Raw genomic sequence first — 16,361 nt, forward strand, 5'->3', positions numbered from 1 at the left:
TCTGATAATACAAAGTACCTTACGTATCTGGAAACAGTTGAAATTGTCATAAATCGAAAAATTTGTCTCTCCTTCTGCCTATTGGTAACGATCCCTCGTTTAAACCCTTGTTTAAACCTTCAAATCCGAGATTATGTACACACATACACACGATTGTCCTTTTATGGGTACAGATATATTGGACGATTGTTTGAATAGACATGCCGACACAAGTAAGTTGATATCTTACATTTATAATACTCTCTCAAATGTTGATACCCCACCTTCTGAGATTTATAGGTGAGCATGGGAAGACGAGTTGGGTTTATCTATTTGAAAAGATATATGGGAGGAAAGCCTACTATACATACATTACTGTTCTTTAAATGTCAGGCATTGCCTGCTACAATTCAAAATATTGCATATGTTATACTATTCAAAGACAAAATTGAATAAAATCTTCCCAACTGTCTCCCCTATCTGTGATAAATGTCACCTGCAAGAAGCTACCTTAACGATTCCTTCGCATCCTGTATAAAAATACAACATTTATGGATGGGAATATTTGATATCATCTCTAAAACACTTAGAATTCAACTTGAGTCAGATGCAAAATGAATAATTTTAGGAATGTCAGAGGACTGTTTTAAGTTAACGACATTCCAAAGAAGTTTCCTTGACTACGGCTTAATAACTGAAAAAACTTATACTCAAATTCTGGAAAAAGATAACAGTCCCTACAGTGAAGATATGGATCACAGAAATGACCGAGACATTACATTTAGAAAAAATTAGGCTTGTTCTGGCTGATAAATTAGACCAATTCTCCAAAACATGGTCTCCTTTCACTGAATTTCTTCAACAACAGAATGGTTGAACACAAATTTAAAACCATTTTGCATTTGAAGATTGACGCGCATGCAGACTGGCGTGGCTACTTCACGTAATCGCTCATCGTAACTCCTCATAAAATAAAGATCAAACTTCAAACTGGTAAGTTCTCGTTTAATCTTACTATTAAACATTATATAAAAAAACATTGCCCCTCCGGGTCCTGTTATCGGGATGTCGTGCCCGTTGTCACCCCCTCCTCCTACCCCGGCCCCGTCAGGGCAAGGAGCCACTCACCTGCAGGAAGATTCAGAGAAGACTTCTGCTGTCCAGAAAACGGGATTGCCGCTGATCTACCTGCTGGAAAGAGCGAGAACAGAAGGAGGTTGAAGCTGAGGTAACTCCAACGACATCGAGCTGTGGCTGACATCCCAAATCCCAAGAGGCTCACTGCACCGTCTGGCTCCGTCTCACCACTGAGGCTTCGTCACCCACCCAAAGTAGCAGATGGAGGTGGGGTGGAGGGAGGCACTGAGGATCAGTGCAAAGTGAGCACAGCACACCTACTACCCAAAACATGGCAGCTATCCCAGAAAACCCTTTCTCAACTCAAAAGATTTCCATTCAGAATTGTTACCGAAAAGTTTAGATATCTCGGCGTTTACGTGACTAGAAAACCTCCTCTCTATTTAAAACAAATTTCCCCCCATTAATCGCAGCTCGCTGTGCTGTGATTTCAGAGAGAACAGCGCCACCTACGGCCCTCATTTTTGGCCGACCACGCTCAGATCCCCTTCCGCCTTCCAGGGCTGGAGAAATTTTCCCATCAATGAAAAATCAGAGAGATATTAATGTTTTGTTTTTTAAATTGCCATTCTCCCTGCTGCCCCCGCTGGTGGGAGGAGGGAGGGACTATAAATCCCGGAAGTGGTGTCCCTCACTCAGTCTCTGCAAAATGGAGGAAGCCAGAGGGTCAAGTCTCTCTGAGCTCTGAATAACACTGAACACATGTCTGCTAAACTGTGAGTGCCCTTAATGTGGTTTGAAAATGAAAATATGGTTGGGTTGAAGTAAAAATGCATTGCAAATGGTTGTTTGGGTTGAAGTAAAAATGCACTGCAAATGGTTGTTTGGGTTGATGTAAAAATGCACTGCAAATGATTGTTTGGGTTGAAGTAAAATGCACTGCAAATGTTTGTTTGTTTGGGTTGAAGTAAAAATGCACTGCAAATGGTTGTTTGGGTTGAAGTAAAAATGCACTTTGGGTTGAAGTAAAAATGCACTGCAAATGGTTGTTTGGGTTGAAGTAAAAATGCACTGCAAATGGTTGTTTGGGTTGTTTGGGTTGAAGTAAAAATGCACTGCAGATGGTTGTTTGGGTTGAAGTAAAAATTCACTGCAAATGGTTGGTTGTTTGGGTTGAAGTAAAAATGCACTGCAAATGGTTGTTTGGGTTGAAGTAAAAATGCACTGCAAATGGTTGGGTTGAAGTAAAAATGCACTGCAAATGGTTGTTTGCGGGGATTTGGGTTGAAGTAAAAATCCACTGCAAAGGGTTGTTTGGGGTGGGGTTGGGTTGAAATGAAAAGGCACTGCAAAGGTTTGTTTGTGAGGGGGTGGGGGGTGGGGTTGGGTTGAAGTGAAAAGGCAATACAAAGGGTTGTTTGGGGGGGGTTTGGGTTGGAGTGAAAAGGCAATGCAACGGGTTGTTTGTCTAAACTTGACAACTTCCTGTTTGCACTATATTGACTTTAGGTAAAATGCTACCATTTACAGCTGTGATTTTTGCCCATCTCACTGTCCCCCTCCGCTGATCAGGTGCAGAGGATTCTTCCCATTAGTGAAAAATAAAAATATTATTAGTGTTTAAAAAATGTTGAGAATCTCTCTCCTGTCAATCACACCATGAAGGCCACACCTTTTCCGGTGGAAGGGGAAGGGATTATAAAACCTGGAAGTGTAGGTGTGGCTCAGTCACTGCATGATGGGGGAGGGAGAGGTCACAACTCTGTGAGCTGTGAATCAACTGAACACACTGAATGTCTACTGAACTGTGAATGTGGTGTTTTGTGTGGTTTTATAGTGGTTTTATGGTGGTTTCCCCTTGCTTGAAATGGTATTAAACTGCATTTGAATGTGGTGTCGTTGCACCCTGCTTGAAGTGGTATGAAACTGCACTTGAATTTGGTGGCCTTGCACCCTGCTTGAAGTGGTAGGAAACTGAACCTGAATTTGGTGGCCTTGCACTCTGCTTGAAGTGGTATGAAACTGCACTTGAATTTTGTGGCCTTGCACCCTGCTTGAAATGGTAGGAAAATGGATTTGAATTTGGTGGCCTTGCACTCTGCTTGAAATGGAATTTCAAGAAAAAGACGCGTCAACTCCCAGCCCACCAGCCATGAGTGAGCTGCCAGCACATCAGGCTTGAGGGAGTGAACTGCCACCCCAAAAATCCTTTTGGCCCACTAGTCCTCTGGAGATCAGTAGTCCCTGCAGCCAACAACACCCATACCAGCGCTCAAGAAAGCCCCCCCCCCCCCCACTGGCCACCAATATTGGAATTGGTGGAGGGGTGGAATATTGCGTCGTCGGACCAGCCCGTCTAATTTAGATAGGGTGTTTGCTCAATGGAAAAAACCTAGGAATTAATACTATGGGAGACCTCTATGAGAGGGGGACTTTCTTTTCCTTTCAGGAACCACAGGAGAAATGTCACTTGAAGGCAAACAATCTTTTTAGATACCTTCAAATCCGAGATTATGTACACACATACACACAATTGTCCTTTTATGGGTACAGATATATTGGACGATTGTTTGAATAGACATGCCGACACAAGTAAGTTGATATCTTACATTTATAATACTCTCTCAAATGTTGATACTCCACCTTCTGAGATTTATAGGTGAGCATGGGAAGACGAGTTGGGTTTATCCATTTCAAAAGATATATGGGAGGAAAGCCTACTATACATACATTACTGTTATTTCAATGTCAGGCATTGCCTGTTACAATTCAAAATATTGCATATGTTATACTATTCAAAGACAAAATTGAATAAGATCTTCCCAACTGTCTCCCCTATCTGTGATAAATGTCACCTCCAAGAAACTACCTTAAACCCATTCCTTCGCATCCTGTATAAACATACAACATTTCTGGATGGGAATCTTCGATATCATCTCTAAAACACTTAAAATTCAACTTGAGTCAGATGCAAAACGAATAATTTTAGGAATGTCAGAGGGCTGTTCTAAGTTAACGACTTTCCAAAGACGTTTCCTTGACTGCGGCTTAATAACTGAAAAAACTTATACTCAAATTCTGGAAAAAGATAACAGTCCCTACAATGAAGATATGGATCACAGAAATGACCGGACATTACATTTAAAAAAAATTAGGCTTGTTCTGGCTGATAAATTAGACCAATTCTCCAAAACATGGTCTCCTTTCATTGAATTTCTTCAACAACAGAATGGTTGAACACAAATTTAAAACCATTTTGCATTTGAAGATTGACATGCAAAACCATTTTGCATTTGAAGATTGACACGCATTAATCTTACTATTAAACATTATATAAAAAAACATTGCCCCTCAGGGTCCTGTTATCGGGATGTCGTGCCCGTTGTCACCCCCTCCTCCTACCCCGGCCCCGTCAGGGCAAGGAGCCACTCACCTGCAGGAAGATTCAGAGAAGACTTCTGCTGTCCAGAAAACGGGATTGGCGCTGATTTACCTGCCGGGAAGAGCGAGAACAGAAGGAGGTTGAAGCTGACGTAACTCCAACGGCATTGAGCTGTGGCTGACATCCCAAATCCCAAGATGTACTGCACCGCACTGTACTGTACTCACTGCACCGTCTCACCACTGAGGCTTTGTCACCCACCCAAAGTAGCAGATGGAGGTGGGGTGGAGGGAGGCACTGAGGATCAGTGCAAAGTGAGCACAGCACACCTACCTACCCAAAACATGGCAGCTATCCCAGAAAACCCTTTCTCAATTCCAAAAGGTTCCCTTCAGAATTGTTACCAAAAAGTTTAGATATCTCGGAGTTTGCGTGACTAGAAAACCTCCTCTCTATTTAAATCAAATTTCCCACCATTAATCTATATTACTAAAAGTCTGATCTTGACCACTTTTGGCTCGCTATAATGCACAGCAAATGGTTGTTTGGACTGCAAATGGTTGTTTGGGTTGAAGTAAAAATGCACTGCAAATGGTTGTTTGGGTTGAAGTAAAAATGCACTGCAAATGGTTGTTTGGGTTGAAGTAAAAATGCACTGCAAATGATTGTTTGGGTTGAAGTAAAAATTGCACTGCAAATGGTTGTTTGGGTTGAAGTAAAAATGCACTGCAAATGGTTGTTTGGGTTGAAGTAAAAATGCACTGCAAATGGTTGTTTGGGTTGAAGTAAAAATGCACTGCAAATGGTTGTTTGGGTTGAAGTAAAAATGCACTGCAAATGGTTGTTTGGGTTGAAGTAAAAATGCACTGAAAATGGTTGTTTGGGGGGTTTTCGGTTGAAGTAAAAATGCACAGCAAATGGTTGTTTAGGTTGAAGTAAAAATGCACTGCCAAATGGGGTTTGGGTTGAGTAAAAATGCACTGCAAATGGTTGTTTGGGTTGAAGTAAAAAGGCACTGCAAATGGTTATTTGGGTTGAAGTAAAAATGCACTGCAAATGGTTGTTGTGGGTTGAAGTAAAAATGCACTGCAAATGGTTGTTTGGGTTGAAGTAAAAATGCACTGCAAATGGTTGTTTTGGGTTAAAGTACAAATGCACTGCAAATGGTTGTTTGGGTTGATGAGGTAAAAATGCACTGAAAAATGGTTGTTTTGGGGGGGGGGGTGAAGTAAAAATGCACTGCAATGGGTTGTGTGGGGTTGGGTTGAAGTGAAAAGGCACTGCAAGGGTTTGTTTGTGGGAGAAGGGGTTGGGTTGAAGTGGAAAAGGCACTGCAAAGGGTTGTTTGTGGGGGTTGGGGTGAATTAAAATGCACTGCAAATGGTTGTTTGGGGGGGGGGTTTGGGTTGAAGTAAAAATGCACTGCAAATGGTTGTTTGGGAAGTTTTTGGGTTTGAAGTAAAAATGCACTGCAGATGGTTGTTTGGTGGGGTTTCGGGTTGAAGTGAAAAGGCAATGCAAAGGGTTGTTTGGGGGAAGGTTTGGGTTGAAGTGAAAAGGCAATGCAAAGGGTTGTTTGTCTAAACTTGACAACTTCCTGTTTGCACTATATTGACTTTAGGTAAAATGCTACCATTTACGGCTGTGAGTTTTGCCCATCTTACTCAGTCCCCCTCCGCTGATCAGGTGCAGAGGATTCTTCCCATCAATAAAAAATAAAAATATTATTAGTGTTTAAAAAATGTTGAGAATCTCCCTCCTGTCAATCACGCCATGAAGGCCACACCTTTTCCGGTGGAGGGATCATAAAACCCGTAAGTGTGGGTGTGGCTCAGTCTCTCCATGATGGGGGAGGGAGAGATCACAACTCTGTCTGAGCTGTGAATCAACTGACCACACTGAATGTCTACTGAACTGTGAGTGTGGTGCTTTGTGTAGTTTTATGGTGGTTTCCCCTTGCTTGAAATGGTAAGAAACTGCATTTGAATGTGGTGGCCTTGCACCCTGCTTGAAATGGTAAGAAACTGAACTTGAATTTTGTGGCCTTGCACCCTGCTTGAAATGGTAGGAAAATGGATTTGAATTTGGTGGCCTTGCACTCTGCTTGAAATGGAATTTCAAGAAATAGCCATGATTCAACTGCCAGCCCACCAGCCGTGAGTGAGCTGCCAGCACATCAGGCTCGAGGGACTGAGCTGCCACCCCAAGAATCCATCTGGCCCACAATGTCCATACTAGTCCTCTGGAGATCAGTAGTCCCTGCAGCCAACAACACCCATACCCCATACCAGCGCTCCAGAAAGCACCCCCCCCCCCACTAATATTGGTGGAGAGGTGGAATATTGCGTCGGCGGACCAGCCCTCCTGTGTGAACATGGGATCCAACGGGTCCCACTTAGTCTAGTTACTAAACTATATGCCTACATTCAATATTGGAAAACACTTCCTATCTCCCTTATAGGTAGAGTAAATGTCATAAAGATGATCTTCCTTCCACAACTCCTATATTTATTTCAATCAATACCGATATACCTCCCCAAAAGTTTAAAAAAAAAAATTGATTCAACTATCACTAACTTTATTTGGGACTACAAAACCTATAGAATACATAAAAGACATTTGTGCAAATCCAAAGAAATCGGATTTCTTTGCATTTAACCTTCTTTTCTACTACTGGGCGACTAATATTAAAAATATAATCTTCTGGTTGAACGATACATGTCAACAGGGAAAATTGTTTGCCTTTTAACATAGGCTCGATTCTTCTAACTTCAATACATCCGAATAAGTCATCGTATGAGCAAAATCCGATAATACACAGTACCCTACGTATCTGGAAACAGTTGAAATGAAGTCTTAAACTGAGAAATTTGTCTCTCCTTCTGCCTATTGCTAACAATCCCTCGTTTAAACCGTCTAATTTAGATAGGGTGTTGGAAAAAACCTAGGAATTAATACTGTGGGAGACCTCTATGAGAAGGGGACTTTCTTTTCTTTTCAAGAACTACAGGAGAAATGTCACGAACGCAAACAATCTTTTTAGTTACCTTCAAATCCGAGATTATGTGAAAACATACACACGATCGTCCTTTTAGGGGCACAGATATATTGGACGATTGTTTGAATAGACATGCCGATACAAGTAAGTTGATATCTTACATTTATAATACTCTCTCAAATGTTGATACCCCACCTTCTGAGATTTATAGGTGAGCATGGGAAGACAAGTTGGGTTTATCTATTTCAAAAGATATATGGGAGGAAAGCCTACTATACATACATTACTGTTCTTTAAATGTCAGGGATTGCCTGATACAATTCAAAATATTGCACATTATACTATTCAAAGACCAAATTGAATAAGATCTTCCCAATATTCAATATCATCTCTAAAACACTTAAAATTCAACTTGAGTCAGATGCAAAAAGAATAATTTTAGGAATGTCTGAGGGCTGTTCTAAGGGCGAACGACATTCCAAAGACGTTTCCTTGACTACGGCTTAATAACTGAAAAAACTTATACTCAAATTCTGGACAAAGATAACAGTCCCTACAGTGAAGATGTGGATCACAGAACTACATTTAGAAAAAATTAGACATGTTCTGGCTGATAAATCAGACCAATTGTCCAAAATATGGTCTCCTTTCACCGAATTTCTTCAACAGAATTGTTGAACACAGATTTAAAACCGATGCTTGAGATGGGTAAACGGGGGGGGGGGGGGGGGGGGGGGGCGGTGGAAAGGAAGGATAGTGGAACATAATGCCGTTTTTTTTTCTTTTCTCTTTTTTTTCTTCTCGCACTTCTTTGGCAGTTCAGGGGTCTTTTCTTCTCTCTTTTTTCTATCTTTCTTCTAGTTCTTCATTTGTTTTTTACTTTTTTTCCGATTCATGTATCAATTTATAAAATGTTAAAATCGAAGCTATATGAAAATTGTGTAATTGCTATGCCGTTTGCTTTATGCTTGTACAATTGCTTCTAATAAATTAAACATTAAAAAAAACCCATTGGCCCTCCGGTTCCTGTTATCGGGATGTCGTGCCCGTCGTCACCCCCTCCTCCCGCCCCGGCCCCGTCACGGCACGGAGTCACTCACCTGCAGGACGTCTCAGAGAAGACTTCTGCTGTCTAGAAAACTGGATGGGTGCTGATCTACCTGCTGGGAAGAGCGAGAACAGAAGGAGGTTGAAGCTGAGGTACCTCCAACAACATCGAGCTGTGGCTGACATCCCAAATCCCAAGAGGCTCACTGCACCGTCTGGCTCCGTCTCATCACTGAGGCTTCGTCACCCACCCAAAGTAGCAGATGGAGGTGGGGTGAGGGGAGGCACTGAGGATCAGTGCAAAGTGAGCACAGCACACCTACTACCCAAAACATGGCAGCTATCCCAGAAAACCCTTTCCAATCCTGCATAGTGTACATTTGGAATAGACGGGCCCACTGTAAGTCATCCACCAGGTTAAGGTAATTATTAGTTTGGTTTACATTGCTGAGGGCGCAACCTGGAAAAGCTGCAAGAATGCTCGAGCAGAGTCGCCCCTTCTCCCCGCTCCTGTTCTCAGACGATACAGAAGATTGAAAGCCTTCATCACCAGGCACAGGAACAGCTTGTGCCTTGCTGCTATTCAGCTTCTGAATGGTACTGCTATACGTTAGGGTACTGTTCACTTCACCTCTAACCCATCGTGGACGTTGGACTTTATCTCTGGAGCTGATGCACTACAATGATGAGAACTGTATTCTGCACTCTGTATCTTTCCTTTTACTCTACCTATTGTCCTTGAGTTTAACTTGATTGGATTTGTCTACAGTATCAAATCTGATTGGATAGCATGCAAAACAAAACCTTTCACAATACCTCAGTTGACATAATTCCCCTGACCTCGAGTACATGTCTGTAAGATGCCGGCCTTTTTTTCTACCGAGAGAACTAACAGTCGTGATTGTCACGGCTGTGTATATTCCACCTGACGCCAATGTAAACAAGGCGCTCTCTCTCCTGCTGAACACCATTAACGAACAGCAGCGGGACCACCCCGAAGGTGTTCACATAATCGCAGGGGACTTTAATAAGGCCAACTTGAAGACTGTACTGCCGAAATTCTACCAACATGTCAAGTGTTCTACTAGAGGGGTGAACACGCTGGATCATGTTTACACCAATATCAAGCACGCGTATAGAGCCATCCCCCTCCCCCAACTCGGCCAGTCAGATCATCTCTCCCTCCTGCTCTCTCCAGCCTACACCCCCCTCAGACGCAGTGCCAGGCCCACCATAAAATCTGTTACAACCTGGCCTGAAAATGCACTCTCCAATCTACAGGACTGCTTTACCCAGACAAACTGGGACATATTCGAACACCAGGACCTGGAAACTCTCACAGAATCGGTGCTGGACTATATCAAGTTCTGCATCGGAAATGTGACTGTAGACAAAAACATACGGGTTTTCCCAAACCAGAAACCCTGGATGTCCAGCCAGGTCCGCACACTCCTCAGAGCCCGCGATGCTGCCTTCAGGTCAGGTGACAGAGCTCTGTACAGGGCTGCTCGAGCCGACCTGAAAAGTGGTATTAAAAAGGCCAAGGTGGACCACAAGAGGAGCATAGAGTCCCACTTGTCCGGCAATAATACACGGGAGGTATGGCGGGGCATACAAGACATTACCAACTACAGAGGCTGTGCCACAAAGTCAGAAGACCTGAGTGCGCCGCTGGCAGAAAAGCTAAATTGCTTCTTCTCCCGCTTTGAAACATCACAACAGCAGCACTCACCTGCTACAGCCCTGTTCCCACCCTCACCTGGCTCCTGTACTACCCCACTCACTGTCGGGGAACACGATGTCAGACGGGTGCTCCTGGCAGTGAACCCCAAGAAGGCTACCGGCCCAGATGGAGTCCCTGGTAAGGTGCTCAAAGCGTGCGCCCACCAGCTCACTGCCATCTTCACCAGAATTTTCAATCTCTCCCTGGCCCAGGCAGTTATTCCGTCCTGCCTAAAATCAGCCACAATCGTCCCTGTGCCGAAGAAGTCTCCCATCACCAGCCTTAATGACTACCGTCCTGTTGCCCTCACTCCGGTAATCACGAAGTGCTTCGAGAGATTGGTCCTCCAGCACATCAAGGACTATCTACCACCAGACTTCGACCCCCACCAATTCGCTTATCGCCAAAACAGATCCACAGAAGACGCCATCACCGTAGCTCTCCACTCTGTGCTGAGCCATCTGGAGCAGGGGCAGAGCTACGTCCGGATGCTCTTTGTGGATTTTAGTTCAGCCTTTAATACAATCATCCCGGACATCCTCATTGGTAAACTGGTCACTCTCGGCCTCCCCACTGTCACATGTGCCTGGATTAAGGATTTCCTCACAAACCGGCCCCAGACTGTGAGACTCGGCCCCCACCTCTCCTCCACTCGCAGGTTGAGTACCGGTTCCCCACAGGGCTGTGTGCTAAGCCCCCTCTTATACTGTCTCTACACCTACGACTGTAGTCCGGCCCACAACAACAACCACATCGTCAAATTTGCTGACGACACTACTGTGGTCGGACTTATTTCAAAGGGAGACGAGGCAGCCTACAGAGAGGAAGTCCTGAAGTTGACAACCTGGTGCTCAGAAAACAATCTGGCTCTGAACACCAGGAAAACAAAAGAGCTCATTGTCGACTTCAGGAGGCACAGCACCGACTTAGTCCCCCTACACATTAACGGCGAGTGTGTGGAGAGGGTCAACACCTTCCGGTTTCTCGGCATCCATATCGCTGCTGATATCTCCTGGACGGACAACACGACGGCGGTCATCAAGAAGGCTCAGCAGCGGCTGCACTTCCTGAGGGTCCTCAGGAAGCACAACCTGGACTCTAACCTGCTGCTGACCTTCTACCGCTCGTCCATCGAGAGCCTGCTGACATACTGCATTACAGCATGGTATGGCAGCTGCACCATGGCAGACAGGGAGAGGCTTCAGAGGGTAACCAGGACAGCGCAGAGGATCATTGGTTGCCCTCTCCCCTCCCTGATGGACATCTACACCTCCCGCTGCCTTAGCAGGGCAAAGAAGATCACCAAAGACAGCTCCCATCCTGCGTTTGGACTGTTTGACCTGCTGCCCTCTGGAAGGCGCTATAGGTGCATCAAATCCAGGACAAACAGACTCAGGAATAGCTGCTTCCCGAGAATTATATCTACCATAAATTCAAATCCACACATGCACTGACTACACCGCCCAACACGGACTTCCATCTGTATATATGTATATATGTATGTAGCGCCGTAGAATTTGTGCACCTATTCCCCCCCCCCCCATCTCCCTTCTGTTTTGTTTTTCTGTTTCTTGTTTTTTGTGTAAAATTGTATGTATGCACTGAGTACGAGCAGCTTTCAGTTTCACTGTACATGTATAGTGACAATAAATGGCATATCATCATATCATATCATAACAATAATAAACCTAAACATTGAAGTCAGGCGGAAACCAGGAGAGGAGCTCAACCCAACGTGTGGTGCCATGGACCCCCATTCCCAACATCCCGAGCAGCTGGGAAGAGAATATGATACCAGAAGCCGCCTTCGTTTTGGAGCCACAAGCTAAGAGGGAGAGTGGGTCTAACAACCGTACCGGTCCGGCATTCCGGTCTTGACACACGAATTCCTGGTAGTTGTATCATCGATGATCCTCTTCTCTTGAGGTTGCGTCTTCTGGCTCTTTGTCCTGAAGCAATCAAGAAAGAAGAGAGAACGACAAAGATTCAGGGTATCCACCTACCAAAAACAACTGAATATCACCATCCAGAGTCAATATCGCTCCAATTATACTTTGTGTGGCAGCTTACAAGGAATTGGTGAGGCCAAACGTGAAGTATTGTGTTGAGTTCTGGTCACCCTGTTATGGGAAGAATGTAATTGAGCTGGAAAGAGTGCAGAGAAAATTTACAAGGCTGTCAGGATTCAAGGGCCTAGACTGTAGTGAGAAGTTGGGCAGGCTATGACTTTATTCCTTGAAGTGCAAGAGGATGAGGTGTGATCATATACTGGTGTGTCAAATCATGAGGGGAATAGATAGGGTGAATGCACAGAGTCTTTTTCCCAGGGTAGGGGAATCAAGAACCAGAGGCCATGGGTTTAGATGAGATTTAAAAGGAATCTAAGGGGCATTTTTTTCCACAGGGTGGTGGGTATATGGAACGAGCTGCCAGAGGAGGTATTTGAGGCAAGTACAATAATAACATTTTAAAGATTTGTACAGGTACATGGATAGCAGATGTTTAGAGGCATATGTGCCAAACGCGGGCAGGTGGGACTAGCTTATTTGGGGATCTTGGTCGGCCTGGGTGGATTGGACTGAAGGGCCTGTTTCCATGCTGTATGACTCCATGACTCTGTGCAAGTGAATCATGAATTGTTTGGAATGTCTAGTTGAGTCCTGGGATGGTGGGAAGAGAAGAGGTGAAAGGACAGACGGGGCATTACCTGCATTTGCTCTAAGGGGGATGGTTACGAGGATAGTGGAATGGACCACGGTGTGAGGAAGGCAATTTCCTCTTTGAAATATTATTTTCAAATCCTTTCCTGTCCATTTACCCGTCCAAATGTATTTTAAATGTTGTAATAGTACCTGCCGCAAGCACCTCCCCTGGCATCTCATTCCATATACTCACTACCCTACATGTAAAACATTGGCCCTCCGGTTCCTGGTATTGGGATGTCGTGCCCGTTGTCACCCCCTCCTCCCACCCCGGTCCCGTCAGGGCACGGAGCCACTCACCTGCAGGACGTCTCATAGAAGACTTCTGATGTCTAGAAAACGGGATTGCCGCTGATCTACCTGCTGGGAAGAGCAAGAACAGAAGGAGGTTGAAGCTGAGGTAACTCCAACAACATCGAGCTGTGGCTGACATCCCAAACCCCAAGAGGCTCACTGCACCGTCTGGCTCCGTCTCACCACTGAGGCTTCGTCACCCACCCAAAGTAGCAGATGGAGGTGGGGTGGGGGGTGGCACTGAGGATCAGTGCAAAGTGAGCACAGCACACCTACTACCCAAAACATGGCAGCTATCCCAGAAAACCCTTTCCAATCCTGTATAGTGTACATTTGGAATAGACGGGGCCACTGTAAGTCATCACCTGGCTAAGGCAATTATTAGTTTGGTTTACATTGCTGAGGGCGCAACCTGGCCAAGGCTCAAAGGGCAAGGAGCCACTCACCTGCAGGACGTCTCAGAGAAGACTTCCGCTGTCCGGAAAACGGTCTTGGTGCTAGTACACCTGCGGGGAAGAGCGAGAACAAAAGGAGGTTGGAGCTGCCATAGACATCGAGCTGCGGCTGACCTCCTAATCCCCGAGAGGGTCACCGCACTGTCTGGCTCAGTCTCACCAGCGAGGCTTCGACACCGAGTGCCCGCTGCCCACCCAATGTAGCAGATTGGAGGTGGGGTGGGGGGAGGACACACAGAGGCTCAACACACCTACTCATCCAAAACATGGCAGCTATCCCAGAAAACCTATCCAATCCTGTACAATGTACATTTGGAATAGACGGGGCCCACTGTACGTCATTCACCAGGTTAAGTCAATTAAGTCTGAAGAAGGGTTTCGGCCCGAAACGTTGCCTATTTCCTTCGCTCCATAGATGCTGCTGCACCCGCTGAGTTTCTCCAGCTTTTTTGTGTAACCTAAGTCAATTATTATGTTGGTTTACATTGCTGAGGGCGCACTCGGAATATTGCATTCAGATTTGGTTACTTGCTACAGGAAAGATGTCATTAAGTTGGAAAGAGAAGATTTACATGGATTTGGCCAGGATTCAGGGCCAGAGCTACAGGGAGCAGGTGGGCAGGCTAGGACTTTATTACCTTTGAGCACAGGAGGATGAGAGGTGAGATTATTGGGGTGCATCAAATCACGAGGGGGAACAGATAGATTAAATGCATAGTCATTTTCGCAGGATATGGGAATCAAGAACTAAACATATTAGATTTAGGATGAGAAGGAAAAGATTTGATGGAAACCTGAGGGGCAATTTTTTCACACAGAGGTTGGTGAGTACATGGAACGAGCTACCAGAGGATGTGGTTGAGGAAGTTACAATAAAAATATTTAAAAGACATTTAGTCAGGTACATTCATAGGAAAGGTTCAAAGGGATATGGTGGCTTTAGAGAGGTTGTAGAAGAGATTTACCAGGATGCTGCCTGAATTAGAGGCTATTAGCTAGAAGAAGACGTTGGATAAACCTGGATTGTCTTATCTGGAGTGTCGTAAGCTGAGAGAATACTTGATAGAAGTGTATAAATTAACTGGACTAAGTGGGACCCGTTGGTTCCCAGTCACACCGGGGGCCTGGTCCCCCAATGCAACCCATTCCCCAACGCAATATTACACCACTCACCCGTTCCCCCAACGCAACCTGTTCCCCCACCACAATATTCCACCACTCACCCATAACCCTTAAGGGGGGGGTGGGGGGGCGTGGATGCGGGGGTGTGGGCAAAGTGGAATGTGGGGGGAGGGGGTGTATGGGCGGGGGGGGGGGGGGGGGATGTGGGGGGAGGGGTGTGTGCGGGCAGGGGGGGGGGGCTGTGTGTGGGCGGGAGGGTTATGGGGGGAGGGGGGTGTGGGCAGGGGAGGTGGGGGGAAGAGAGCTTGGAGAAAAGATGGGGGGGTGGGGGGGGGATCCATGGGGGAGATGGTGGTATCACAGGGTGGGCGGGGCGGGGAGGGTGGGGTACGGGGGGGGGGGGGGGGGGGGGGGGGGGGGGGGGGGGGGGGGGCAGGAGCCAGAAAGTAGGACGTTTGGCGACATCTCCAACGCCGGGCCGGGCTGCTTCCCAAAATTGTGTCCGGTTGGAGACCACCGCCGGCCACCCACAGCTCCAGTAAAGATGGAATGGTGCAGGAAGGGGTGGACCGTCCCGGGGAATGACAGAAGAGACTGATCCACGTGGCGCTGACTGGCAGGAGCGGAGGTCGATCTGCGTACGCGTGGTTTTTAAGATTTTTAAACCTCACTAACTTTTACAAAATGCCACCTTGGTGCACTCGCAGCACAGCAGAAAGGTGAGTGAGCTGGCGAAAAATCGTAGTGCTATCACATACTGTTTTTGCGCAAATAGAAAAACCACACAATACAGATAACAAGATCAGTTTGAGAGAGAGAGAGAGAGATAGAGACAGACAGACAGATAAATGGGGTAGACCTGACAGTCTTTACCCAGGGTGGAAATGTCAAAGACCGATGAGCATAGATTTAAGGTGAGAGCGAAAATGTTTAAAAAAGATCTTGAGGCAAGTTTTATTAATGAATGGTGGGTGAGTGGAATGCGCTGCCAGGAATGGTGGTGGAAGCAGATAAAATCATGGCATCTAAGAGATTCAGATTCGAAATGCATTTAGCATCTCCCTGGAAGAGCGACATAGCAAACGATTTGAATAAAGAATAATAAGTGTCCAGGGGGGGGTGGTGATTGGCAGTCACCAAGGTACGTTGTTGAGTAGAGTGACAGCCGCCGGAAAGTAGCTGTTCCTCGACCTGCTGGTCCGGAAACGGAGAGACCTGTAGCGCCTCCCGGATGGTAGGAGGGTAAACAGTCCATGGTTGGGGTGAGAGCAGTCCTTGGCGATGCTGAGCGCCCTCCGCAGACAGCGCTTGCTTTGGACAGACTCAATAGAGGGGAGCAAGGAACCGGTGATGCGTTGGGCAATTTTCACCACCCTCTGCAATGCCTTCCGGTCGCAGACAGAGCAGTTGCCATACCATACTGTGATGCAGTTGGTAAGGATGCTCTCGATGGTGCAGCGGTAGAAGTTCACCAGGATCTGAGGAGACAGATGGACCTTCTTCAGTCTCCTCAGGAAGAAGAGACGCTGATGAGCCTTCTTGATCAGAGTAGAGGTATTGTGGGTCCAAGAGAGGTCATCGG

At 45.9% G+C, this 16,361-nt stretch overlaps 1 protein-coding gene across 9 annotated transcripts in view; it reads right to left on the reverse strand.

Moving 5' to 3' along the window:
* The window catches only part of LOC129715847 (uncharacterized), a 93,865-nt gene that overhangs the window by 20,465 nt on the left and 57,039 nt on the right, over positions 1-16,361 (reverse strand). For 6 of the 9 annotated variants that reach the window (XM_055665787.1, XM_055665754.1, XM_055665776.1 and 3 more), the window contains 6 exons: positions 13,649-13,708; positions 13,209-13,271; positions 12,063-12,155; positions 8,537-8,599; positions 4,490-4,549; positions 1,108-1,170 (listed from right to left, as the gene is read on the reverse strand). In XM_055665787.1, coding sequence (XP_055521762.1) covers positions 1,108-1,170; positions 4,490-4,549; positions 8,537-8,599; positions 12,063-12,155; positions 13,209-13,271; positions 13,649-13,708 — 402 coding nt within the window. The remainder of the gene's footprint in view (positions 1-1,107; positions 1,171-4,489; positions 4,550-8,536; positions 8,600-12,062; positions 12,156-13,208; positions 13,272-13,648; positions 13,709-16,361) is intronic. The other 3 variants (XM_055665767.1, XM_055665761.1, XM_055665748.1) reach the window with 3 other exon arrangements.

This window comes from Leucoraja erinacea, chromosome 2 (assembly GCF_028641065.1).
Source record: "Leucoraja erinacea ecotype New England chromosome 2, Leri_hhj_1, whole genome shotgun sequence".
NCBI classification, from domain to species: domain Eukaryota; kingdom Metazoa; phylum Chordata; class Chondrichthyes; order Rajiformes; family Rajidae; genus Leucoraja; species Leucoraja erinaceus.